This window comes from Oxyura jamaicensis, chromosome 3, assembly GCF_011077185.1.
Source record: "Oxyura jamaicensis isolate SHBP4307 breed ruddy duck chromosome 3, BPBGC_Ojam_1.0, whole genome shotgun sequence".
Lineage (NCBI taxonomy): Eukaryota > Metazoa > Chordata > Aves > Anseriformes > Anatidae > Oxyura > Oxyura jamaicensis.
In genome coordinates this window covers 64,747,357-64,774,151 of record NC_048895.1, presented here as the reverse complement: position 1 = coordinate 64,774,151, position 26,795 = coordinate 64,747,357, and the positions used below count along the sequence as shown (strand labels likewise).

At 35.1% G+C, this 26,795-nt stretch overlaps 1 protein-coding gene and 2 long non-coding RNA genes across 13 annotated transcripts in view; 1 reads left to right on the top strand and 2 right to left on the bottom strand.

Annotated features, from left to right (window-relative positions):
- TRDN (triadin) overlaps positions 1-26,795 on the bottom strand; it is a 245,228-nt gene that overhangs the window by 36,067 nt on the left and 182,366 nt on the right. For 10 of the 11 annotated variants that reach the window (XM_035320873.1, XM_035320870.1, XM_035320877.1 and 7 more), the window contains 6 exons: positions 26,226-26,276; positions 24,594-24,644; positions 23,978-24,013; positions 13,861-13,890; positions 1,423-1,449; positions 247-294 (listed from right to left, as the gene is read on the bottom strand). In XM_035320873.1, the coding sequence (XP_035176764.1) occupies positions 247-294; positions 1,423-1,449; positions 13,861-13,890; positions 23,978-24,013; positions 24,594-24,644; positions 26,226-26,276 (243 nt within the window). The remainder of the gene's footprint in view (positions 1-246; positions 295-1,422; positions 1,450-13,860; positions 13,891-23,977; positions 24,014-24,593; positions 24,645-26,225; positions 26,277-26,795) is intronic. The other variant, XM_035320874.1, reaches the window with a different exon arrangement.
- Positions 6,189-9,466, bottom strand: LOC118163848. The gene is made up of 2 exons (XR_004749221.1): positions 7,831-9,466; positions 6,189-6,581 (listed from the first exon to the last, which is right to left on the bottom strand). It is a non-coding gene; the product is annotated as an uncharacterized LOC118163848 (long non-coding RNA).
- LOC118163850 overlaps positions 10,546-26,795 on the top strand; it is a 27,140-nt gene continuing 10,890 nt past the window's right edge. The window contains exon 1 of the long non-coding RNA XR_004749223.1: positions 10,546-11,238. This is a non-coding gene — a long non-coding RNA (uncharacterized LOC118163850). The remainder of the gene's footprint in view (positions 11,239-26,795) is intronic.

Genomic DNA, 26,795 nt, shown 5'->3' with positions numbered 1-26,795 from the left:
GAATTGTTTCTGACAATGCTTTATAAGTCATACTGCACCAATGAGAGAGTCACAGAAGCTATGAAAAACTGTCAAAGTCTAATCTTTTTAGATAAATTTCACCCTTATTTTTGTTCCTTTCCCAATATTTTGAAAAAGCCAATGACACAAAGCAAAAAGCTCAAGGAAGTCTCCCAGTTTTGCAGACCACACAAATCCTTATTGAATGGAGCCCGGAGTAACTGGAAATTATATTACCAAACATACCTGGCTTCATCTGAGAGATAGTTTTTTTGTGTTTAATATGTGCAGGTTCTGCAAATTAGAACAACCATGTTAGAAGGTTTCTTAATTCTTAGATTTTAATAATAATAATAAAAAAATCTTTATGCTTTTAAAAGATTATTTTGCATTATGTATTAACATTAGACTTGATTTTTGATGAATACATTTCTTGGGAAAAGGTTTTAATTTTATAAGAAAATCTTTCTCAAAATGAAAATAGTGCCAAAGAAAAAGTGATTTTTGACTTTTTGTGTTGCCTAAGAAATTGCAAAATTCATTTTTTTAAAAACAAATAAAATATAAATTAAAAAAAATTGAAATGCTGCTACTACTAGTTTTGATTGATACCACCTCTCTTCTATATAAAACATTTCTCCTTAATGCTTAATACAGGAATTATGGAAGCTTTGCTGTTATTATTATTATTATTATTATTTTATTAAGAATGTGGTAGTCTCATATGGAATGGAAAACAAAAGCTTAGTATACTGCATAAATAAAAAATAACTTTTCATATTCCTCTGTTAGCCTGGGACCAATTTTTCTGGATTCCATTGATATATTGTCAAGCAATAAAAATGATAAATATTATACTGCATTACAATATAAACGGTATGCAATTTTGCGCTATCTAAAAATAGTGATATCCAAAAAACAATAAATATAACAAAACAAAACAAACAAACAACAACAACAACCCCCCAAAAATCCAACATTGTGGGATAGACAAGCTCTGGAATTTCAGAGGAAATATTAAAAACACATTTCATCACATTTCATTCTGATTTACAGCAGCTACGTGTAAATTGTGTAGCAGGTCAGAGTGGCAGCAGACCAAGGGGTAAATTCCTCCATTGTGTGGATCAGAGCCCAGACCAAGGAACAGCACAGGCCCTTCCTGCTCCATGTCCCCCACAATTTTTTTTTTTCAGTGAGATGCTCTCATGGAGGCAGAAGGCACAGGTGGGTCTTACCCAAACCTGAACTGGAAAGGGGTTTCCACACACTTTGGGACCTGTGAAACACGCATTACAGTCACTGAAAGCTGGTTTCACAAATCAAAATCTCATCTTCAGCTGCTAAGACTCTGAAAATGTAAAAAAAGTACCTTCTCCCTAAATGCTGAAGTAACAGTATTCTTAAATAACTTTTACTTACTGTGTTCATGAGTTTTCTCTGAAGTACCTAGAAACAAATAAAAAGAGAGTACTTGTATGACTAAAATGCAAGATTTAATGCATTTATTCATTACATTTGTAGAGAGATAAAATAAACCTTCAGTGAACTCTGTATTAAAATCTCCAACAGTTAACATATTCTTGTTTATACTACCCACCCCAGCCACTTAACAGAACACTTCAGGAACACAAACACCTCAAATTCCTCATTGAGATGACATTTGATACAACTACCTCTGACAGTCTCCTCGGTGACCTGAGTTGCCCTCCCTAAATGGTGACCTAGTGATCTTGGTCTTGATACTTGATACTGCTAAGTGAGGTGCCCATTATGAGATGGTGCAAGTTCAGATGAATGAAGAAGTAACACCTAAATTAATCTAAACCAGACCTCATAAGAAGCCCTGAGAAGTGAGCTTGCCCCAGTAAGGTCAGATAAGTTACATTCCAAAGAGCAGAAAGAAATATCTGAAAACATAATTAGGGAACGTCTGAACAAAAAGACTCAGCACCTCAGAACTAGTTTTAAACTTTATGTAATTTCATATATTTTTGTCTTCCATGTGTAAGAGAACATTTGTCAGGTAAAGAGAGAGCTCAGGGAGCCATGCCCAGTGCTGTTACTGGTTCTCCAGAAGGAAACCCAATGCACAGGAAACCCAATCCAGTTCACCAGCTGGATTTTTCTTTTTAACTTTTGCAAGGAAGGTATTTTTCAGGACATGAAGACTGACACCCATATATAACAGCCTGCCATGTGTGTAAGAGCAGTCCCCCAGGAGATGCAGCAGTGCAGGGGATGAGCTACTTTTGCAGGCCCACACACGAGAGCAACATGTCTGCACTGAGCTGCTGGGCAGTGATGCACTGAGCTCCTCAGATCCCACACAGGACAGAAAGTAAAGAGCTGCTGTGCAGGTGGGTTTCTGTTTTGTTTGCTTATCCCGCAGGGGAAAGCTGCTCTTATTTTCTACGCAGTCTCTGTTTAATCCGAGTTGTCACTGTGATGTAAGGAGACAATAGCTGGGGATGACATGCAGAACAAAGTATAAATAATGGAACAGTTTTTGGGGTAGTAGAGAATAAAGATGCAAATTAGCTGGATATGCTTGCTCATAAGCTTAGATAAATTCTGTTGTAGTGGAATATCCATGAAATATGTCTGAAATTTGGAGAGGTGATTCTCTGTATCACAAGACTTTGTGAGATATGCTTACCTAGCTACCCATTTTAATTTACTAAAGGAAATTCATAGCAAATATATATAAAAACAATAATCTGAACTTCAGGAACTGGTATAATGACCTATATCACTGTGTCATGTTACACTTTAAGAAACTACCTACAATGACTGAGGCAAGCCAGAGGTAGGCCGAGCATTCTTTTCCTGGTGTAACATAGCAAATACAGATAAAAACAAATCAGAGATTTTTCTACTACATGTTTTGATGAAAAATTATGATTTAAAATTAAAAGGTTTTGCAGGATAAGCCAGCTATGCTAAAACATAGCACATGTATAGGGATTTATTTTGCTAAATATGCTATGATTTCAGTCAGTTCAACATGAATCCTATCCTATCTCATCAAATATGACATTTAAACAACTTATGAAGAAAACAAAAACCCCAAAAGCCAATCCCAAGAACCTTAGCTCCCTTTTTTTTTTTTTTTCAGTATCACAATTGTCTGTAACACAGATACTCTGATTATTAACTGACTTAATGAAAATGGGAAGAAGATAAATGCTAAATGTCAATGACCTAGTCAGATTTCTAGAATTTATTTACATATTTATTACATATTATGTGGTATTTAACTTAAAGAATGAAAAATGAAAGGCTGTGTTCTGCTGTTCTCACTCATCTCATGTATTATCTTGCACTGAAAGTGAAGCAGTTCTATGCAAATATTGTGCTTAAATGTTTCTTTATACAGTGCCTAAATAAGCTGTGAAATGCCATGCTACAAAATGTGCGGATGCTGAAAATTTCCATAATTTCAGAAAGTGAATATGCAAATTAAAGAAAAAACTACCAAGCACTGTTAAACATGAAGATGTCATTTCTGGCTTAGGAAGTGTCTGAGCTGAGATCATGGGAGGTCATGAGGCTCTGCTATGTGACTGTTTTTGTCCTGTACTCTTCCCTAGGTGTTCAGTGTTTTGGGTTTTTAATTAGATGAGCTCTTGTTATCACTTCAATTGTTTTGATGTTATTAATTAAGAGCACTACTTGTTGCCTTGATAACGCCTTGGTTTTCATAATGTTAGAAAAATCGGTCCTAAGTAAGTACTGTATCTTCATTTAACACTTAAGCCATATTAGAGGAGGAAAATATTCAGATATAGATCTAATGAAAAGAGATGTAGTTTTGATGTAATACTTGAAGCTGTATGAGATCTGAACTTGATCAATGGAATTATCAGCAAACCTCAGTAAAAACATTTTTGAAATTCCTTTTGTGTCATTCTAAATTAATCTTGGTGACTTGGGCTTGGTGGTTATCTTGCTGTTTTTCACACCTGCTTCAAGTTTTCTTTGACTCTTGCCTGCTATTCTGAATGCCAGAAGGGTATTAATTATGTACGATATGTTTGTAAATTTTTTTCAGATATGGGTTCAGAATAGAAATCCTCTGTTTTATTGAACCACAAATCAGTGAGGCTAAAGGCAGAACATGCTTTTTGGTTGTAACTTGTCTATTTTCCGTCTGGATAACAGTCCTTTGATGTTCAGACAACAAATATATTTGTAAGTGTGCATGGTCTGTAAGAAAAGAGTATGTTGTGCAGGAAGTGAAAGCAACATCAGAACTATTTCTTTTAGTGAAAAATAATAATAATACATTATGTAGCTGACAAAATTATTTTTTATCATGTAGTTATACTATACATAAGAAAATTATTCTCCATTAGACTAAATTAGAGCTTGGTTCCCCAAAGATGGAAGAGAGCACAAGGTTCCCCAGAGATTAAAGAGAGCACAAGGACTTTTTAATGGGATATGGACTGGGCATTAGATGAATACAGCCATGACATTAATCTATAAAAACATTACAGGCCAAATGAGCAATCAACATCCACATGAGTCTTTCAATAGAATTCTTAAGAGTTGTGCCTATATCTTCACAGTTATACATTGTGACAAAGGATGAGATTTTGGTTCTCTTTCACAGGGTAGATAAAACTATTCTTCCTTAAAATCAACTATAGACAACTTAATAAATGGGCTCTTAGACAATCTAACAGATATTCTTCTTTCAAAGTTCATTGGAAATGCTGTGGTCTTCAAGAACTTAAGATGCTACCTCATTCTGCCAATCACAAATGCACTTTTAATTTGACCTTGAAGGAAATAGTTTTATTCTAGTCAAGTGCAAGGATTTTCAGAATGTGGAACAACTGTATTATCAAAATGACAAGCAGAATAAAATATATTCTTTATATTTTTGCAAGTTCAGAAGGTCTCAGATGATAAAAACTTTGGAAAACAATAAAAATATCATGCAAAGAGATTCATCGGGGCGTATTACTGTTCAAGAGCAATGGGGGCCTTTGTAAAGTACTTGCCTCCCTACTCTTTGTCATTTATGGGAGCACATAAGATTCACACAAGATTTCTAGATCAGCAGGCCTGATCCGCCATATCTCCACGTCTCCTTCTCAAGTCCTGCTGGCTGGTTAAGCAGCTGGCGTACTTTGCAGAAAAAATAGCCCAATTAATATATGTTTAAAAAGATGACTCTTCACATTACAGGTTAGTTGTAGTAAGGTTCCTGTAAAGAGCCTTGTGCTAGATTAGGACATTGCCTTGACAGTATATGGCCAATAGTTACCTTAAGGAAGGGTCAAAGTAAAGAAAGTATGAAGTGTCTTTTTAGTGACGTTGGTGGCATAAATAGAGGGATCAGGTGTGTGATTATTCTAAACTGAAAGCTATGTAAGCCACAAGCCTTACAGAATCTCTTAATTTCGTATTGAGTCCATTTTACATTTTTACTTTATTTTAAACCTAGCATTCTCCAGGGTAACTGTCCAAGTTTCTACACATTGTGGAACAACCATAACATTAATGAGTTACGAAATATTAAGTGATTCGTTAATTTTATCTGTAAGGACTGTAAGAAAGCAGAGAAATTGGACTTCCACCAAGTGCCCTGTATTAGTGGGAGTGTTTGTCTTGGTCTGTGCAGAACCACAGACTTCCTTGGACCACTATTTTAGCATGAATTATGAGGATAGCGGTGACGCTAAGGTAAATGGTTAAGGTAACGGTAATGGTAAGCCCTCCTAAAATGCTGTGGTTTGCCAGTATAATTAATAATTAACCCCTACTATTAGAGCTTGTGGGGTATTCATCTGAAACAGACTGATTTTTCTATTGCTGCCTTCCACCAAAAGCTGGCAGTCTGTTCTCCCAGTCCCTTCTGCCTTATTTCTTTTACCAGAGTAGTCTGTTCCAGGATATATGCCTTCATGCAGTTGGCATGTTTTTGTCCTCACTGTTTGTTTTGTCATTTACCTTGGGGCTGCATACTGAAGAATGAGCTGACTCTTGGTTTTGGGGGATTTTGCTGCTGTTGTCTAGAACAACTTGTTTTGTTTTGTTTTTAAGATTTATTTTTAACTGGCAATTCAAGACTACTTTATATAACTGGGAAAAAAAAAAAAAAAGTAGTTCACAGAGAGGAAAACTTTAGCATGGGGTAAATATAATAGAAGTAGCAAAGAAATACAGACATTTGCAACATTTTAAAATGATTTTTAATGAGAGGAATTGCTTCAACTTGAATCTGAGATGCATGCCTGTAGGGAGCATCACTAATGATCCCAATCTTTCTCTGTTTCCCAGTTTATCAGTTAAACAATAGAAATGCACTGGGAAATGTAAGTCTTGTTGAAACAGCAATCTCATATGATAGCACTAAAAGTTAATGCCTTTAAAGTACTATAAGTCTTTAAATCCCAGGAGGTCAAATCTTCCATCAACGGAGCTGGAAAGAATAAAATTTCAGTCAAATGAAGATGAGGTACATATGCTGTATTAATGCATTTCATCTTTAGGCACGTGTGGTGAAAGACCTGAAGAGCTTCCTCTCAATATCATCCTCAGCTTCTGATGTTTTCATGTGCTCTTCCCTGAAATTATGGGATGGGAACATACAGATCAGGGAGAATATGCTTAACAAGCCTTTATTCTTAGTAATATCTGTTTTATGTTTGCATACAGTTAAGGCAAAACATAGCAAAGCTCAGGCCATACAAATTATTCCAACACAAATTATTGGCATGTAAATGGTAACTGAATGAAAATCGGGCAGACTGAAATATGTAGGATGTTAGAGTGATGGCATTTTTTTTTTTTTCTCATTATTAACACTAGTTTGTGCAAAAATAGTGTTGTTCATCATTCTAGATAAACAACTGGAGCCAAAAAAAACCCCTCACTTCTTTATGTTGTTAATGCTAATTTATATTTGAATGTTTGCTTCATAATGTCTGTTATTTGTGAAAGGAGCCAAACTAATTCCCTGGGTCTAGACTCCATGCAAATATCTTGAATATGATCTTCTTTATTAAGCTTCTTAACTATGAATGTAAAGGTATCTATGTAAAGTATAAGAATAGATGACCATTATTATATATGAATTCATATATGTTATTAATGTATAATAATGTTCATTAAGACAACAATAAAAAGGCCTCATTGAAATCTAGAAAAGAAGGATATTGGAGAAGAGATTAATTGATATTAGAAGTGGAAAATAATAAAAAAGCAATTAGCTTTTGAAAAGATGGACTTTTCCAGTGTTTTATCCATATTAATATGGTGATTAAAGCAGAGGACTAATGGCTAGCTTCTAGAGGCAGAATATCCTGAGCCATTTTCTTTTCTTCTGAAATGCTGCTGATCACTGGTTTTCTTTAATTACAACTTTTCAAGAGCAGAATACCTCTAAGTATTCATTTCCAGCTATTTTTGCACAGGGCAATAAAGGAATATTTTATCTTGTGGAGAATTTTTTAGCCAATTAACCTTGTGTTATATGGATATCCAGGTGTTTCAGCATATTATGCTGATTGACAGATGAAAGAGTTGCTGACTTTGCCAATATCCATGTTACACCTAACTTATAGTAACAACACAGTTCACCAATTACACAGAGTATTCTTTCTTCAGAAATCACAGCTGTTGCATAATCATTAAAATACTATTTTAAGTGTCTCCACTTATTGGAAGCAGGGGCTGAATAAATTACTCTTGTACTTTAACACAAGTTACAATCATAACTGTAATTGAAATGCTATGCAAGATCTATCAATGTGAATTGTTTTGCAGGTTTACCATTAAATAAGACACACAAAAAAAGTGTAGTCTCAATTTTACCTTAAAGGGATTACAAAGGTGTCAATAATGGCGGGGTTTAGATTAAATTCTGCTGAAGGTAAAATTGTGGGTATTTTAAAAATAAACAAATCAATGTAAGGTAGCATCATTAGTTTTATGTGCCTTATCTTAATAATGAATACAACAAAAACAAAGTGTTAGGATGCTAAACATGGATTTTGCAGCTTAATGCTAAATATAAATATTTGCATTAGGTCTATGTCTAAGTACAATAACCGTAGATATTCAATCTACTATTAAGACCAATAAATGACTGCCTACTTTTGCTCACCTTTCTTCTCTTTTGATGTTAGGTTCTTAAAAAAGAAAAATTAAAGTTTTGAAGAAGGTTGTTGAAGTCACAAACAAGAAACTATCATGATGTTTATTGCAGTATTTTATTTTATTTTATTTTATTTTATTTATTTATTTTACTAGATCTAAACTCTATACTTTGTTTTGGCCAAGTCAGAAACATGGGTATCTCCAAGGGGCAATTCTTTGCATCCTGATAAACATCTAAACAGACAGATGAATGACTCTCTGAAGATGATTACTTTTCTCCAATAACTTTAAAATGAGATGAAAGTTATTAGCTTCAACTCATATGACTAACTTTAGATATCTAAATTTGTATGAGGTAAAACCTCTTGTTAGCTCATCTGAGGATCTAAAAAGTGCTTTAAATTTATGAATTCAGGGAAAATGCAGCATATGGATTGGTCTTGAGTGCAGTGCACTCATCATTCTTTTGACTACTTCCTACTTTCATTGAATGGGTACTCTGAAAAGTGTGTCCTAGTCATGTTTTATTCTAACTGAAATATCTGAAACATGAAAGTACAGGAGCCCGATCCATTAAGAGTTGGCCATCACATAACAGAAGTGTATTTGAGAATTAAGTCTCACATAACCATGCAAAATGTGCATTACTCTAACATAGCTGAGGCAAGGTAAACAGAGGTCAACCAAATTTCAGCTAATTGATGTCGATTTTCCAGACCATTTTCTATATTTCATGAATATTCCACATTCATTAATATTCCTTGAAAATGCCTAGGTTTGGCTGTTTCAACAGGGGAAGTCAAAGCCTACCAATGTATAACCATGGTAATAAATAAAAAAATATCTTTAGGCAGGAGTGGATTTACAATGAAGAGTACCTTGTCTGTAGCTTAAGCATCCTGTAAAGTGTTCTTCAATATAATAAAGACACCGATATTTTGTTATGATTCCAGAGGGCAATGCTAACTACTGGCTCACAGGTCCTTTGGGCTCCATCTCGTGGCTAATTCAATGACTGCTAACTTTGGAGGGAGATTCCTATCTCGAAGTAGTCAAAATAGCACTGAGAAGTTAAAAAACATAGTTGTTTGTGTTGATAATTAACTTCCCATATATAATAATTTCTACTTTTTTCCCTCTGTTTAGGAATATACTGTTAGGGGTCTGTGCAATGCATTTTGCAGTTATAGAATTAGGTAGTCTAATTTCTTACCATTAAGGCACTGTAGAAAACTACATACCGTAGATGTGGTTCGTTTTGCACTAGTGGCATTTGCAGCTGGACAGAAATCCCAAGCTGTCATGTAGATTTGTTTTATTGTTTTATTTTTATTGTTTTATTAATAAGGAAGCTACCTTCCTTTATTATTATTATTTTTTTTCCTGGTCATAACCAAAGCTAAGCAATTCTGAAAGACAGTACAGCTCAGTTCTTTTTCAGTTTGACAAACATTTTGAATTTTCTATATATTCCAAAGAGACACTTATGTGCCTTGGCCAGTTTATAGCACACTGTATAGAGGGTAGCGGTTTCCAAGTGATGGATAGGGTTCCATTACTAGGAGTAATTGACAGAATTTTTCCTTTACTGGATTGGCAAAAATCTGTAGTTTGGAGCTAAAATGTATATGCTTTACCAATTTTCTAGATTTGTATTTTGTAGATATGTATTTGTAGATATGTATTTTTTTACATCATTATGTGTTTATTGGGAAAAAGTCAAAATGTGATCATGCATAGTTTCTTGTCAATTTTCTATTGATGAATATTGTCAATTGAATGTAGGTTTGAATCACAGAATCACAGAATCACAGAATAGTCTAGGTTGGAAGAGACCTCAAGATCATCAAGTCCAACCTCTGACCTAACACTAACAGTCCCCACTAAACCATATCCCTAAGCTCTACATCTAAACGTCTTTTAAAGACCTCCAGGGATGGTGACTCCACCACTTCCCTGGGCAGCCCGTTCCAATGTCTAACAACCCTTTTGGTAAAGAAGTTCTTCCTAACATCCAACCTAAAACTCCCCTGGCGCAACTTTAGCCCATTCCCCCTCGTCCTGTCACCAGGCACGTGGGAGAACAGACCAACCCCCACCTCGCTACAGCCTCCCTTGAGGTACCTGTAGAGAGCGATAAGGTCACCCCTGAGCCTCCTTTTCTCCAGGCTGAACAAGCCCAGCTCCCTCAGCCACTCCTCGTAAGACTTGTTCTCCAGGCCCCTCACCAGCTTCGTAGCCCTTAAACCCTTAAGGGCTTTAAGACCCCTTAAGGGCTTTAAGAAATCCACTGGAATTATGTGATGGTTAAATCCTGTTTGGCTTCTCCAGACATTTTTCACTAGAATCACAGAAGTAATGAATCTTCAGTCAAGCTTTCCTAACTTTCCAGACTGACCCAGAGAGAAAATTTACATTTGTTAATGTTGCTTGCTTGACATCCCCATCTCAGTCCATGAACTCTTCAGTCAAAAATCACTAAGGTATGGGAACTATGAACTGAAATGAGAAAGTTCATTTTAAGACAAACTAGGAAACTTAAAATTGACTTTAAACTGGCTCCATTTTTCACAAAGCACTTTTGAAACACTTTTTAATTAGAAACATTTTTTGAAATGTAAAAGTTCTGTTTTGGTTTACTATATTAACTTTTTTTTTTTTTTCCCATAAAAAGGAAACTTAAAACAACTGATGAAATATTTTGGCTTGAAAGTTCTGTTTATCATTTTCTTGAGATGTTCTGGAGCTGATGAGCTTTATATCACCTCACTGGTATCTGGTTCTATTCTAATTCACTTGAATCCTGGCTCTTGTAGTGTTTTTAACAAGAGTTAACTTTGTGTGTGTGCATGTGTGTGTATGTGTGTGTGTGTACTAGCAGCAAAATTTGCTCTTGGGGATTTTAGGAAATGCCTTCCTCATGCAAAAGGCTGCTGCCTCTTGCCCTTTAGACAACTCTTCACACATTCCTATGACAGCTCCTGTATCCCACACATGTTTAAATAAGGCATAACATGACACTGGGGGATAAAGCTGACTGTTTTCTAGGACTTCAGTCTCAAAGTCTTAGAAACATAACCTTTCAAATAGAAGTGATTAATACATAATTTTCATGCATAAATTGTACCTCACTGTTCCTGGTTAGAATCACTCACATTTGGAGAAATCATTGAAATACGTAAGCTTTCTCCATCTTAATTCTGTTCTTTTCTGTTGCTATCAAAGCCCTTTATCTCTGATTTATGCTATATGTAGAATGTACCGTTGATAGAAAGTGTCATTCCATCTTAATCTCTTCTCTTTTTATGATGGCTTGTCACTCTGTATTGCTCATTATTCTTGCTTTGCTAGATAAGGGGGTGTGGATTTGAATAAGACGGAATAATTGGAGAAAGCTTCATAGACAGTACAGTGTCTGCGTGCTGCATGATTCCCATAAGAAATGAAAAAGTGGTATTTGAACTGTGCATGCTACTAGAACAATATATTTTGGATAATGTGCCAGTCAATTTAGAGCACTGCCTGGCTACTTCTATTATTTTTTGCAGCTGGGCAAAAATACTGTCTCCTTAAGCAAAACCAGCAAACTTTGCCTCCTTTTATTGCAAGTCAGAGGAATACACATGCAACCTGGAGCAATTTTTTGATAACAGAATGAGCAAAAATAAATAAAACTGACAATATTGGGAGTTATGCAATATTTTCTGTGTGGGGGCCACAGAGGGTGTGAAGCTACTTGTGAAAGTCAAAGCACAGTATGTTGTCTTTTGGGAAGAGGCCTGGTTACTTCTCTCCCTTTGTCCAGTTTAGAACCTATCTATTGAAAACAGGAACCTCAATGAATGGACAGTTTTCCTTAGTGACTAGAAAATATCAGACTGGAATTTTTTTCACTACAATCACAATCTTCCTCGCTGACAATGTTGGTCTTAGAAAACCAGTGGGAGGTTTAATTAAAATAAAATAAATAAAATAAAATAAAATATTAATAAATTATGAAATTACGGTATGATTATAAGAATGACCAAAGCTGACATTTTATTCCCTTCACACCTCTATGTTTTTGTGAAGCAGGTCAGTAGTAACTAACAGTGCTTGGAAGTATCTTACTGTACTTGCTGGCAAAATCCTCTTAACAAATTAAGAAATTAGAAGTTTTTTTTTTTTTTTTTTTTTTTTAAGTGGAAAAAGTATAAAAAAATGGAAAAATCCATCCAAATTCAAAGAATATGCATTAGAAATGTAATTTTAAATCATTTTTTCGGGGGGAAGTTTAAGGTTAAGGAGGAAAAAAAGTCTTAACCAAGAGCAAGTAGTAGGTATTTCAAACAAATTCTCTTCATGTTCTTCTAAGTCTGGTCAAGCCTAACCAGTGATAAGGCTCACAGATATAACACCCTTCCACAGTTAGTACTTTCCTCACTACTTTCTTTTTATTAAGGATGTAACAGTACATGTGCTAAGTTCAAGACTGTGAACACAGAAAGCATTTTGATGTCTGAAAACCAAAGACTGTTAAGTGTAGCTGCCAGTTTTCTGATTCTTCTTGCTTCATGGTCTACCTTTCATGCTTCAGTTGCTACAAATTAATCTTTGGACAAGATATACTGCTTGATATCTGTTAAGCATCGTTGTTTTTGATAACCAGAATGAATTTTAGTACTCTGTTAAACACATGAGGTGAAATTTTGGCTCCAATGGAGTGAATGGGAATTTTGCCACTAACATCAACACAGCCAAGATTTCACTCATGAGCTGTTAAAACAGTTGAGACTGCAATTTTTTTCCAGTTCAATTAATGACTCTGTATAGGGATAAAAGAAAACAAAAAAGGATTTTAAATGTCTTTATGAATAGACAGCTAATCTTGGCCTCATTGTTGAACTCTGTGAATCACAGGATTTTCAAGCCCTTTTGAAATGACAAAAGAACCCAAAGTAAAAAATAATCATAATAAAAAAAGAAATCAGTAAACTTCAGAAATACTCAATGCTAAACCCCAAACAATTATCTGAAATCTATGGAGAAGTTCTGGGATTGTTGCCAGTTTAATGTGCAACATGAGGCTCATTAAACAAATAATCAATAATGTCAAATATATTAAAGAAAATATCACCTTAATGTTAGTGTTTCATTAATTTTTTTTTTTTTCCAATTGAAATTAAATAAATTGTAAAAAAGTGTTTCAACTTAGTCAATCTTATTCTGAAAGACAATGCTATAAAAATTGATATTTAGGGTCTGATAAATACAGTACATTTATTTTTACACATTTTAATTACTGTTCTAGGTTCTGTTTCAGGATTAAATTTTCTAAAACTGCTAAAATACCAAAGAGTGACTTCAGCAAAGCTTACATTATTGCTACATGCATATCTGAAAAGCGGAAATTAAATGCAGTAAAGAAAGCACATTCTACAAAGAGCAAGCCGTCAGGTCAGCATGCATGGTGCACTGGAAGTTTTGTTCTCTTTGACAAATCTTATCATAACAAAAGCCTTTCATTTTCTTCCCAATCAGAACGATGAAGTGTCTGATACTGGGCTGTGTTGGCCTGTGGTAAAAAGGAGCTAACAATACTGGAAATGACAAGTGTGTTATCACAGTCGGAGTAGATAAAACTGGCTGATGGTAGCACACGAGGTGGTGTATGTCATCACAATTGTATCACTGAATGAAAGAAACACTTCTCACAGCAGTCACAGCCTGAAAGACACTTCAGTCACGGGAAAATAATTGATTTACCTTTCTTCTCCCCTTCCTTTTTCACCGCAGCTGAAATGGAAACAAAAATACTATATTTTCACAACTGAAGTTAATAACATGTAGTATTGGTAAAAATAAATCAAGCACCTATGTATGAGACTTGCTTTTAGGTATCTTAAAACCTACATATATTATGAAATACAGGAACAGATTTCTTTGGCAGATGAAGAAACTGATGATTAGAAATGTTTCCTCACAGACACACAGCACTGTTATTAATGAGAGCAAACTCTAGCTTACTAGATTCTCACACTTAAGTCACAAAGTCATTGTTCCTCCCAGACACTAATAATGGGACATAAGAGGCACAGCATAAATAAACAAGGAGAAGGATAGTCTGGGCTGGGAAAGCATGAATTGGTAAGAGGAGACTAGAAGAAGGTTATGAAGCATCTGTTTAAAGATTATTACATTATTATTATTATTATAAATTAAAACTTGTTATTGCAAATAAATATATAAAATAAGTAAAACAAACAAAACAAACAACAACAACAAACACCTGAAGTCATGTTTGTTTTTCTAAGCTACTGCCTAAGATGAGGAATTACAAGATCTGGGAAGGAAGATCGGACTCAGACTGGAAGAAAACTGCTGCATACGTCCCAGGATAAGCAACTGGGAATCAGTTCCCCAGAGCAAGCTGTGCTGTGTGAGCACTATTCAATTTCTAGGCACAAAATCAAAGTCCCCCGAAGTCTCAACATGGGATTCCAATTGTGCATTGCATGTGTCTGCAGGGGATACTGTAAAAATGTATCATTTTATTAACAGGACTGAGATGCCTGAAATGGGAGAGAGTTACTTGTGTTTGCAGATGATTGCTGCAATCCTGTTGGAACCAAGCCAAGCTCATATCTAAGTCTTCTTGAAATCCATGTATTACCCATTTCCCAGTCTACACTTATAGGACTGAACCTTCTAAAAATGTAGCTATAGATGTCAATTTATTTTGAAACTTATGTGCTAGGAGTAATGGTAGTAAGCCTCTACCTTAGGCTAGCATTTGCTGACTAAAGAAGGCAGAGGAATTCAAATTTAGAGCTCTTAACCTCCTGAAAAAGAGTACCCAACACTGGTCTGTCAGTATGAATGGACCTGCTGTGGCACTCAAGCTGGAAAGCAGATGAGCAGAAGCAGAACTCTGCCTTTTCTTTGGAGAATGTCTAAGAAATCAAAGATCTTGAGGTCAAAGTAGGGAGTAGGTACACTCTTAGGGGTTAGGATTTTGTGTCTGGGTACTCAAAAAAAAAAAAAAAAAAAAAAAAAGACCAAAACTTAAATTACTGTAATGCTGATTTTACCTGAGGCAAAAATAAGATAGATTTAAAAGATTTTTTCTAGGTCTCTCCCTCGTAGTCTCCTTTGAGGATAAAATTAATTTTTGCTATCTCAAGAATGTGCCCAGCAATGGCACACACAAAAAAAAAAAAAAAAAAAAAAAAAAAAAAAAAAATATTTAATGTCTAGAATTACTAAAAACAGGCAGAAGGTTTCCAGGATCTAGTCTTTGTAATCAAATGCATATCAAAGCTGCAATCAGAGGATTTAATATTTTCTCCCCAGAAGCTGCTATAGAAACCTCAGTGACTTTCAGAAAGCATACTTACATTGCCACTTGAAGCATGTTGGAAGGAAACATGCAGAAACCCCCAATGTTATGACTCTGGGTAGGTTTTGCAAACCAATATGCAGTGCAATTCTGGTCTTCTTCTGACTTCAATCCTGCTAATTTACATGCTGTGGCTTACCACGCTTCTGGTTCTGAGGCGAGCACAGGCTGAGCAAAGTCCATTTGTGCCTACCACTGCACTTTTGAGTAGCTAATTTCTGTTCTACACAGAATGAAAAATTATTATGCCATTGCATCCTGTTGTGACATCTGCTTAAATTTTTACCTTGTCCGTGACTTTTCTGATGTCAGGTACTGTAAATACTCAACAAATCCTTAAAAAAACTTAAAATGACAAGGAATAAATGTAAAAGAGCACAAACACCACAATTTACATTTGCTCTTTCGAAAGTTGAGCAATGTGTTTGCATCTGAAAATCTGAAATGCGGGAAAATAATAATAATAATAAAAAAAAAGATTAGCCAAGGAAATTTGGTCTACAGCTGATAAAAAGACCAATTACCTTTTGAGAATGAATGTGAATAATATATTGTAGCTGGGCAGAGAAAGACATGAAATAAAGTAGAATGATGAACTATGTGATGCTCAGATATCAGAGATGCTCTTGACTGTATTCTTTTTTTTTTTTTTTGCTTTAATTATTTGGAGAAAGAACAAATTCTTAAGCTATTTATTTATTTATATTACTGTACTGATGAGACTTATAACTTAGTCCTTGAATTGGGAATTTATACCTACAAATCCTGTTAAAATAGGATGATACCAATCTTACTTCACAGTGAATCCAGTTAGTCACTTTCTCAAACCTATTCAATTTGAATCATACATTTCCAGTTAATATAGATATCATACAAAAAAATATGTTTATCAGGGGTAAACATCTCATTTTCAGGGATCATGAATTCATAATAACAGATATCCCAGAAACGAAAAATCATTTCTTGCTCAGGATGGATGTATTGCATTTATTTGCATGAGAAATGTGAATCCAAATCACCAGCAGTCCTTTAATCTTGCAGACACTGATGATTCAGAGGGGCTTTTTTCTGAGCTGTTCAGCAAAGAGAAACATTTTTTGAACTCTTGAAAACACCATTTCCTACTAAACAGTAGTCTGGTCCTTGTACCTTGATAACCCAGCAGTAGCCAGGAACAGATATTTAGCCTGAATACTGTCAGAGAAGTAATTCCTTCCATAAATTCTCCTGTAATTTTCTATTGAAAGAAATTGGTTTCCATCCTGAGGCATGAAATTTAACTTCCTTTCTAAATTTACAATAATTAATTACGAAAAACTAAGCTATGAAAACTACATTTCCATATAAATATCTAGTTCCTCTGAGTTTTTTTTTTTGAAGAGCCCTTGACTTAGATTTGTGATTTACAGTCTTATCATGATCATACTAATTAATTTTGAAGGTACTCTGAATCTTCCCTATTTCTCTTTCTATGAGACTTTTGTTTCTTTTTCTTAGCTCACTCCAGTGTCACATTATCACGTCAGAGTTTTGCTTATGACACTCCAGACAAGATGCATCTTTTATGCTTTATCACTAAATGTCCTAATTCCTCTGCATATGGAGGAATGTTCTTCATTGATTTGTTTGCAGTTAAACTTAGGGTCCTTTCGAGAATTAAAAGTATCCTGGTTTTGGCTAGGATAAAGTTAATTTTCCTCATAGTAACTGGTATGGTGCTGTGTTTTGGGGGAAAATAATGTTGATAACACACTGATTTAATTGTTGTAGAGCAGTGCTTACACTAAATTAAGGACTTTTCAGTTTATCATACTAACCACCCTGCCAGTGAGGAGGCTGGGGGTGCACAAGAAGCTGAGAGGGAACAGAACCAGCACAGCTGACCCAAACTGGCCAAAGGGATGTCCCAAGCTATGTGGCATCATGCTGAACATTTAATACAGGGTGGCTGGCTGGCTGGGATAGGGGGCAGGGACCACTGATCAGGGATGGCTTGGGCACTGGTCAGCAGCCGGGGAGCAATTGCATTGTGCATCACTTGTTTTGTACAGATTATTATTACTATTATCATTATTATTATTATTTCTCTTCCTTTTTTGTCCTATTAAACTATTTTTTTTTCTCAACCCACAAGTGTTTACTTTTTTTTCCTCCCTGATTCTCTCCCCCATCCCACTGGAGGTGAGGAGTGATGTGTGAACAAACAGCTGTGTGGTGCTGAGATGCCTACTGGGTTAAACCACAACACACAGTTAATCTGGAGACATATTCTTCTTTACTGTTTTCCTTCTAGTCTATATTATATACTATTAGTGACACTATTTCCCCTTCCCCCCCCCCCCCATCATACTGTCCATTCACCTGTATCAGTGTATCACAGCCCCTTCTGATCATGAACTCTTTAGCTAATCTTAATTTAATCTCAATAATTCCTATACTGGAACTTTCCAAAGGCTTATTTAAACCACCCCATAAAGGCCGTGCTTATTATTAGGGTGTTTGAAACACTTACCGCTAAGACATCATTCACTTTGCAGAAACCATGCAGTAGAATATGTGACATGATTTTCCTGATATTTATTTTTGTTCTAACTTTAATTATGATTTCACCATTTTTCTAACTGATTTTTATATCTCTGAATAACCCTAGAGTACTTCAAAATTTCTTATTAACTCGATCCACCTTGAGAGAGTATTTGATTTATCTGAAACTGGCAGAAGTTCTAAGTTCTTACTTTTTTGATCATAGACACGTGAGACAGCATAGATGGTAAGACAAAATGCAGATTCATTCCCTGTGTCAGTTACTCTGTGATAACTGTTCATTGCATGCTGTTATGCTGAAGTGAAAACACCCTCACGTAGGCAGCTTCTGCAAAGCAGCTTGCATTCAGTATTTGATATTTTCTTTGAGCATCTGACCATAAATTGTCCATCTGGTCATAGCTTGAGAAGAAAGTACTGTTTTAAAACATTTAAGAACCATATAAAGCAATCTTTCTCTCTCAGATCTTCCTAACAGATATCTTTGTGCCTGTCCTTCGGAGTTCAGAATTGCTTTTATTTGTGTCAAGAGAAATTTTATTCATGTTAAGAAACCATAGTTAAAATAGCCAGTATAATGAGTGATGAAAAGGACAATTTAGCCTTTAAATTGTCTGGAGCACCTGTGTTTAGAATGATAATACCTTTCCTGCCCTTTTCCTCCTCTGGTCTATGTTTTTTATGAGCAGGTTTGGTGAAATAACTTATTTAATTTACCTTCATACATTTTATTATTAGCGGGCAAGTAAGATGTTGTGGTTGAAGTCCCCTGCATAACCTGACTACCTCTTTTGTCCTGATTTGCAAAACCTTGCTGTCAGACCTAAGAAGAAAATTTTCATTCACTAAATAGCCTCCAAAAAAAGTTAACAGTATTTTTTTCTTCATTATCTGCAATGCCTTAATGACAATACACAAGGATATTGCCTAGATTGAAAGCATCACAAGTGTGCATGTTCTGCTTCAGCACGGACCCTTTTTTTCCAAAATTGTTCTTACTCCAGGGAGCTGGCACATCAATGTAAAATGAGCAGATTTCATGGACATTTTTGGTTTTGGTCACTTGGATCTTGTTACTTTGGGGCTCATAGTGGACATCTTTAGTGGTCTACAGAGCATTTAGTGGTCTCATGAGCATTTGTGGTACTGTTTGTGCCCCAAGCAGGGAGGGGCACAGGCAATGGCAGAGGTTAAGCCCCATCTCAGGACTCACTTTGAGCATAGCGAAAGTGCATGGCAGTGATAGAGGTCTTGGTGGTGCAATTTTGTCATTGGGAAAAGCCTGGGCTACCCAGCTACCCATGAGAATTCTTCAGCCTTAGAGCTCATAAGTTCTTTGGTTAACACAGGTTCCACCTTGGGGGGAAACGTGGAGCTTTTTTAATGTGTAGAAAATATTGCTCAAAAGGCAAAACCACCCTGGTGAGTGATTCAGAGTATTTTTATGAACTATCAGAACTCTTCCTCCCTCTCCCCCCTGTAGAGTCACTGGGTAGAAGTAGTAAAAGTGATTGCGTTCCTAAGTGAGTCCCTTTGGACTGCATGTGGAGTCTGGTCCCACCTCTCATTGACAGCTAAAGAAAGGAAAATACCAACTACCTGCAAGAGCTTGGCTTCTTCCATGCCTGTCTGGGTCTATGATGCTTGATACCTTTTAGGTTCAAGCACACTTCCAAAGATAGGCACAAATCTCCCTTCAGAAGCACAGTAAAAGGGCAAGGAGTGGGGGAGAGCTACAAAGGGATCTTGTCTTCCTGGAGCATGAGAGGGCACAAATCTCTTGCCTCTTTTCTCACCTTTCAGAGGGAGCACCCAGATTAAAAAGCATTTTTGGAGAGGGGCAGTTTTTCTCTGGATCGGTACAGAAAAGAACACAATGCTTTTGGGCCCAGGGATGGGCAGAAGGATCCTGACTCTGTAACCTGTTGAGAAGTATACAGTTCTAGGCAGAGATAATCCTTTTTTTTTTTTTATTTCAAATGTTATGTGTAATTAATAATGTTGTGCAACAAGGATTGTGTTTTATTGCATAAGCATGTATGAATAAAAAGTTATACATTCAGAGGACTTTTAAGAGTATTATTATGGAGAACTGTGTGTTCCAGTGTGTCATCGTCTCTATGTCCAGGAAATACCCTAAGTATCAGTAGCCATATTTATTCATATTTATGAAGCTGTTTTGACTACTATACTATATATATATATGAAAAGTATATTTCTACACACCCTACTTCTTTTTCAGTTTGAATATTTGCCTATAAACAAACAAAAAATATCAAACCAGTGAGAAAGTTACATTATGGTTTTTAATAAAACTTGCCTCATCTTTAATTTATATGAACTGGTTTTAGAATTAAAATTTTAGCTCCTTCTTTTTACAAAATGGCACATATTCACATTATGTCATTATATTGCTGTTCTTTTTCTCTTTTATAATGTCTATTGAAGATATTTTTTTTCAGAAAAGTGCTGACTCACAATAAGAATTTTTCAACCTCTGAGCATGTCTCAGCCTTGGTATTTATAAATCTGTTGTTATCTTATTGTCTGATGTTTTCTTAAAAAATTCTAATCAGCAATGCTCAGCAATGAGGTTCTGTAATGGATGGACCACTTGAGCAGGCTGTTATTTCAATTTTTGCACACCTAATATATCTACCTTATATTTAGGTTTTCTATTATTCAGGATTTTCTACTCTAATTCTATCTTCAGTTTGTGTGAATTCAGGTTTCACATTTCAGTAATGTATTTATCTTAACAAAGAGGGCAACACTGTGGCAACTGCTGTTAATGCAGTTTACGCTGGGTTTAACAGCTCACTGTGAGTGGGAAGTCCTACACAACCATGCTGCTTCTCAAGGTGTGTTGTGGTTGGTGAGTTCAAATTGAGATGTCCATTGAAGAAGCTTCTGTGTACTCTCAGATGTCTAAAAAACTTGCTGGTGCTCATTAAGGTGACTTGTTTGAACTTTGTGCAATGGACACACAGTGCAATGGACACACATTTTCTGGAGCATTTTTCCCTGCAAAGGCTTTCCTCAAACTGTCTGTCTGATCTATGTGACATGACACTTATCATTGTTAAGAAAGAGAGGTTTAATGAGGCACAGCATCCCACATGGATGCCTAAAGCCACTCTGTGCTTTGGGGTTACACTCTTCTGACAAAATATCAATATATTGTCATACATATTCAGTGTCACTGAGTTGGTTGTATTTGCTTTTGGAAGTGCTGCACTCATGTGAATCCCAGAAGCTAAGAAATGGCTTGTGAAGATCTGTCACATGTAACAGAAAAGACAGAAGCAGCTTTTAAGAACCTGGAGCCACTGAGCTGAACTCTCTTCAAACTGAGTGTGTATAAGATTTGCTGTGTCATGAATTTTGGTGACTGGAAAATGACAGAATCCTATTAGAGACAGTAAGGTTACTTCACTATACACATGTATATAACCTGAGTTTTTCCCACTCAGGTTACATTTTTCTGTGGAACTCGCTCTGAGGGATTGAAGGGTCTGCACTCCTGCTCAGATCAGCCACGTTACAGGCCTGACACACAAGACTTAAAAAGAAGGCAGTTGTCCTGATGTGTCTGGCAGCATGTAATTCAAATATGTTAAGTTCTTACAGAGCCAGTTAAAGTCAAAGAGGAATTCAGACTGCTGTGAGATATAAATTATTCTCAGTGAGCTGTGCAAGGCATCAAGCACACTCACATGCAAGGACTCATACTAGCTGACAGAGCAAACTAAAGCCTGTAGTGCTCATCTCACTGGAGAAGCTGGCAAAGTCTGTGTAGAATCAACACTTTTAACCCAAACTGAACTGGCTTTGCTCATATAAATATTCTGCTGTTATTCTATATATATATATATAAGACTTCTATTTCAGACTTCATCTAAATCATTGTTCTTTATCAGAATAACCCCAGGTGTCTCTAATGTGACTTTGTACTGCAGTAAATTTAAAATCAGTGTGTTCTGCACTAAACATTTCATATCTTGGCTATTATGTCATGACATGTAGTAAACTATAAGACTCTAAGATGAATATACCATGTGAGATATATATTTTTAATGTCCTTTACTGTGTGTCAATCTCTAATAAAAATAAAAATAAATAAATTTAAAAAGTTAACCCACATGGGAAAATTCTGTGTGATATGCAAGTTCATTGGAAATGTTACTCATATTTTCTACTGTTACTGTACAAAGAAAATTTTCTATGTGTCCTACGAACTACTATGTGAAGAGGAGTCATACTAAAAAAAAAAAAAAAAAAAAAAAAAAAAAAAAGAGGTAATGGAGTTAATCAATGAGTTTCCTTCTCAAAGATACTGAGCATAAACCACTTCAAATGCAGTCAGTGAAGTTCAATTATGTTTGAATAAACATTCTCTTTCTTGAAAGAACTCAGTTTTGGAACTTCAAAGGAGCTGTTACCAGTTGTTTCAATGGCTGATCAAACTGAGTTAATTAGGTCCTTTTTGAATACTTTTTTTTTTTTTTTTTTCACTTCACTGAAGCTAATTTGTTAGCAGCACAGCTAGAAAACTCTTACAGATATGCATTATTTCTTTATACTACTAGATCTTTTTAAATAAATAATATTTTACATTTCTTATCACTTAAGTTTAAATAATCAGTCTTTAAACTGGAAAGAGAGCCGGAGACAAAAATTAGATGAGAAACTCAATAAGAAGCTCAGTATTCAAACACTTTAGGGTCTAATCAAAGTTTAACTTTTCATTAACCTGCCTATGTTTCACAGATACGTTTGCAAGAACATGCCTACAGGCCTTGCTTTCCTGAAGCTCAAAATATAAAAACCAAGCTGTATTAAAACAATAATACACCAAATAAAAATGCTTCAGTGCTCACTGTTGAGTATAGTAAGCTAAAAGAAATGGTAAAATAATACATCCTTATTTTAATTTGACCTTGGACTGACAATCCATGTTCATCCACTTTGTGTGCTTCAAAGAGTTCCAGAATATTTAAGCACTTTTGTAGCACTTAAGCCTTTACGTTGCTTTAGAATGATAATATTGCACAAAGTAATAGCTGATTTCTGCTGTGCTGCTATATATTATCTACGTGCACAATGTGAAATAGCTGTTCTTGCCGGTGATGTCTTTCATAAATTTTTCAGAGAAAATATTGCCTCATATATATTTCTAGTGATCATTAGGTAAAATCTAAAGATAGGAAATAATATTATTAAATCAACTGAAGTAGCTTTCAAAACCAAATGAATGATTTTTAAGACTGACTTCTATTCCTATGGTTCAATAAGCACATTATTACATGCTCTTATCCATGTTATATTTTAACATTTAAACTGGGAAACTGCTTTTTAATAAGCAAGTGGTATTTAATCAATACTCAAATAGTGTAAAGTAAAACTAAATCTGCTTGTATTTAGTCAATATGAATAAATAAACCTGAAAATATTTGTTTAATTGTAATTACATTTTTATCACTGTCTAAAAATGCCTAGTACTTAAGAGGTCATGTACTTTATATTGTAATTGATCTTTATTTGATGGCTAGTGCTGATATTTTGGTGTAAGAGAGAGCAAACCACAATAAAATAATGTGTTGTAGAAGAAAAGTGAAATACAGTCTTGAAATGATAAATTCAAATAAAAAGATTAAGCAAAAAAAAAAAAAAAAAAAGAGGAAAATAGGCATTGGGGGCCTAACAGTATTGCTGTTAGGACTTAGCCTTGAACATATGTCTCATTTATCACACTAGTAAAAAAAAAATAAAAATCACAGTAGCAAATGACGCCGTATTAGAATGACATAGATAAGTGGAAAAAAACAAATAAACAAACACACACACACACACAAACTTACAAGATTTCATTTGCGAATATTTGCACAATTTTGTCAGAGAAGTCTTATGCTAAGGCCTAGCTCAACTTGTGATTGTTACCTTTCTCCTTAGTTGTAGCTGAAACCATTTCTTTTCCTTTTGAGGAGTCTGAAAAAGATATCAAACACAAAAATTGAAGGAGAAAGTTAGTATTAGGAATATACACTATGCCCATCTATACTATAACAAACATGCATAACACCACATCAAGCAAAAAGTGTGAAAGAGATAGGTGTTAGGAATTAGAACTTGTTTGCTTCAATAAAAGACTCAAGATTTGAAAGCAAAGCAAAAATAATTCCCACAGAATTAGTGGCAAAGACTGCTTTCAAACCATTCATTTGAAGCTTATCATTTAAGTCTATCATGAATTTAGTAACGGCTCTGTTACTAATTAACTCAGAATAGACCAGCATTCCTGTCACAATATTGGCTATGCATGTCAGACAACAGTTAAAGAATGCAATAGTAAATGGTATTGTTTTATTTCTGAATTTTGTAAGACACTGCTCATTTTGATATGTGATTTACTAAATGGGAGGAAGATAGGTTTAGTTCCTTTTCACCAAAAACTTGTAATTCAAAATATACCGAAACTGCAAAATGTATTAATAGCAACAGACTCCTTCATGAACACAACTGGTTATTTCCTAACCATATAATGATAAGAAGTTACCCTTTTCCTTTAAGACTGCTGGAGGCCTCACATCTTTTCTTTTACCAGTCTCTAGAAAGAAACATTTAACATTTATCACAAGTCAGGTTAAAGAAATAAGATGACACTTGAAAAGAAAGCAAGTCAGACAATTTGATATGTAGAAAGTAAAAAGGATGAGTTAATTAAATGGATTTAACAGCATTGAAATAAAGAACAGGACAAAACAAGAAGGTCATTCATTCATGCTTGTAGACTTGGATATGCAAAATAATAAACCTTCAGTATGTCATTAATTTCTTTGCATTTGAAGGAAAGTATTTATCTGTCTTTCAAGTAGGCAATGAAGAATAATAACTTACAAAGTGGAAATAAATTCTATAGATCAGTTGGCATCAATGGATTTTTCTTTTGCTGAACTCAAATAAAAATTCAATCTACATTGATATAATTAAAATATTAGGAATGCTGGACTTGAATGCCAGAGGCTTCTGATAAAGGTAAGTGGGAGCTTTCTTTATTCAGGAATGACAAAAGGACCAGTTACTCATTCAGAACTCTGTTATTCTTTTAATATAAAAAAGGCCATATGGATACTGTTTGTGAACAGGATTTCACTTCCTGCATATATATAGCCTTTTACAATCACAGGCAAACTGAATATAAAATAAGAGCAGTGCGTGTCCTCAGAATGTACAGTCACATGTATCACAATGCATAGTCCAAGAACTTAACTGTATTTTTAGTTCTTTTCTGCAGCATATGCCAAAGGATTAAAGGAGGTGAGAAAAACATTGAAATTCTCATTATCATTTTCCTGTATGTGACAAGGGAAAACCAAGGACAAAAGAAAATTCAGTAGTTGGCTAAACAACAAATAAAGAAAAAAAACTATGTTCTTTTTATGGTGTCCAGGTGAGGCGCAGGGACTGACTAGTGTGACAGAGAGGAGAATTCCTTAATCTCCACAAGGTGCCTTAACTTTGTTACACTGAAGAATTTAGAAGAAATGCTAAATTCTTCCCAGATGTGCATTATTTTTTGTGTCTCTATTCAATACTACACACTTTGCCAGACATTAACTGCATGGAATACCTCCAACTTCCAAGAAAATTGATCTTTGACACTAGCTGAACCTCTGCTAGGTTTTGCTGCTTCCTTGAAATGTTTGAGCTGTTTATGTACTCTCCAGAAAGTAGACAGTGCCCACAAATCCTAGAACTGTTTGTTTTAGTGTTTAATACATGTCACGATGCAACAATTAGGGTTTTCTCCAAACAGACACTGTCAAACAGTGTCAAACAGTGTCAAACAATCTGTGAACTCTGTATACAGCTAGCAAGCCAACCTCCTGCATCTGGAAAGAATAGAGATGTAGGTGTCTGTTTTGCTAATAAGCGAGGTTGCCAATAAATTTCCCAGGAAGCAAATTCAAATCTGTCAATGTAAAAGAGGCCCAGGTAGTTACTATCAACCTAATTGGGGGTTTATACAGCCCAAATGTCAAAAACAGTAACAAGGATAAAGCAAGACAAACATGAACCTGAACCTGAATGAGTTGGGTGTTCCATCTTTGCATATCCTTGCTACTTAAGACCTTTTTCGAGCACTGAATAGCCATTCTGATATGCATGAATTCTTAACTTCACTTACCTTTTTCCTTTGACCCCTCTGGATTCTTGGGATTTTTTCCTTTCAGAGACTCTGTAGGGAAGTAATTAAGTTTTTGAGATTTAGAAGATAGGACTGGATTTCTACAGCTAAAAGAAAAAAAGTTACAAGAATTTAAAAATTAAGATTATAATTGTGAACATAAATGGGTTCAACCTTTACTCTCCTTACTCTTCGCTCTGGTGACCACCTTATATTTTTTAAGGTGCAATAGTTATTACTAGCAAATACAATAATATAAAGAATATATATCACTCTTTCTGTGGAGACCTCACAGAAGAGAGAAACGAGGAAGGAATAAAGGAAAATGCAAGTAGTGCCACAGCATTAGAAATTCTTAGGGCCTTATCCAACACTTTATGAAGACAAAAGTGTTTTTTGTTTTCTCTGATGGGCCTAATATTTTGCTTCAGTCCTCTAGGAAACATGCTTTTAAGACCAGCAAGTACAGGAAAAACATGGATTATGATGTATAAACGGTTTATATTATATTATATTATATATTATATAATAATATATAATATATAAAATAATATAATATATAAAATAATA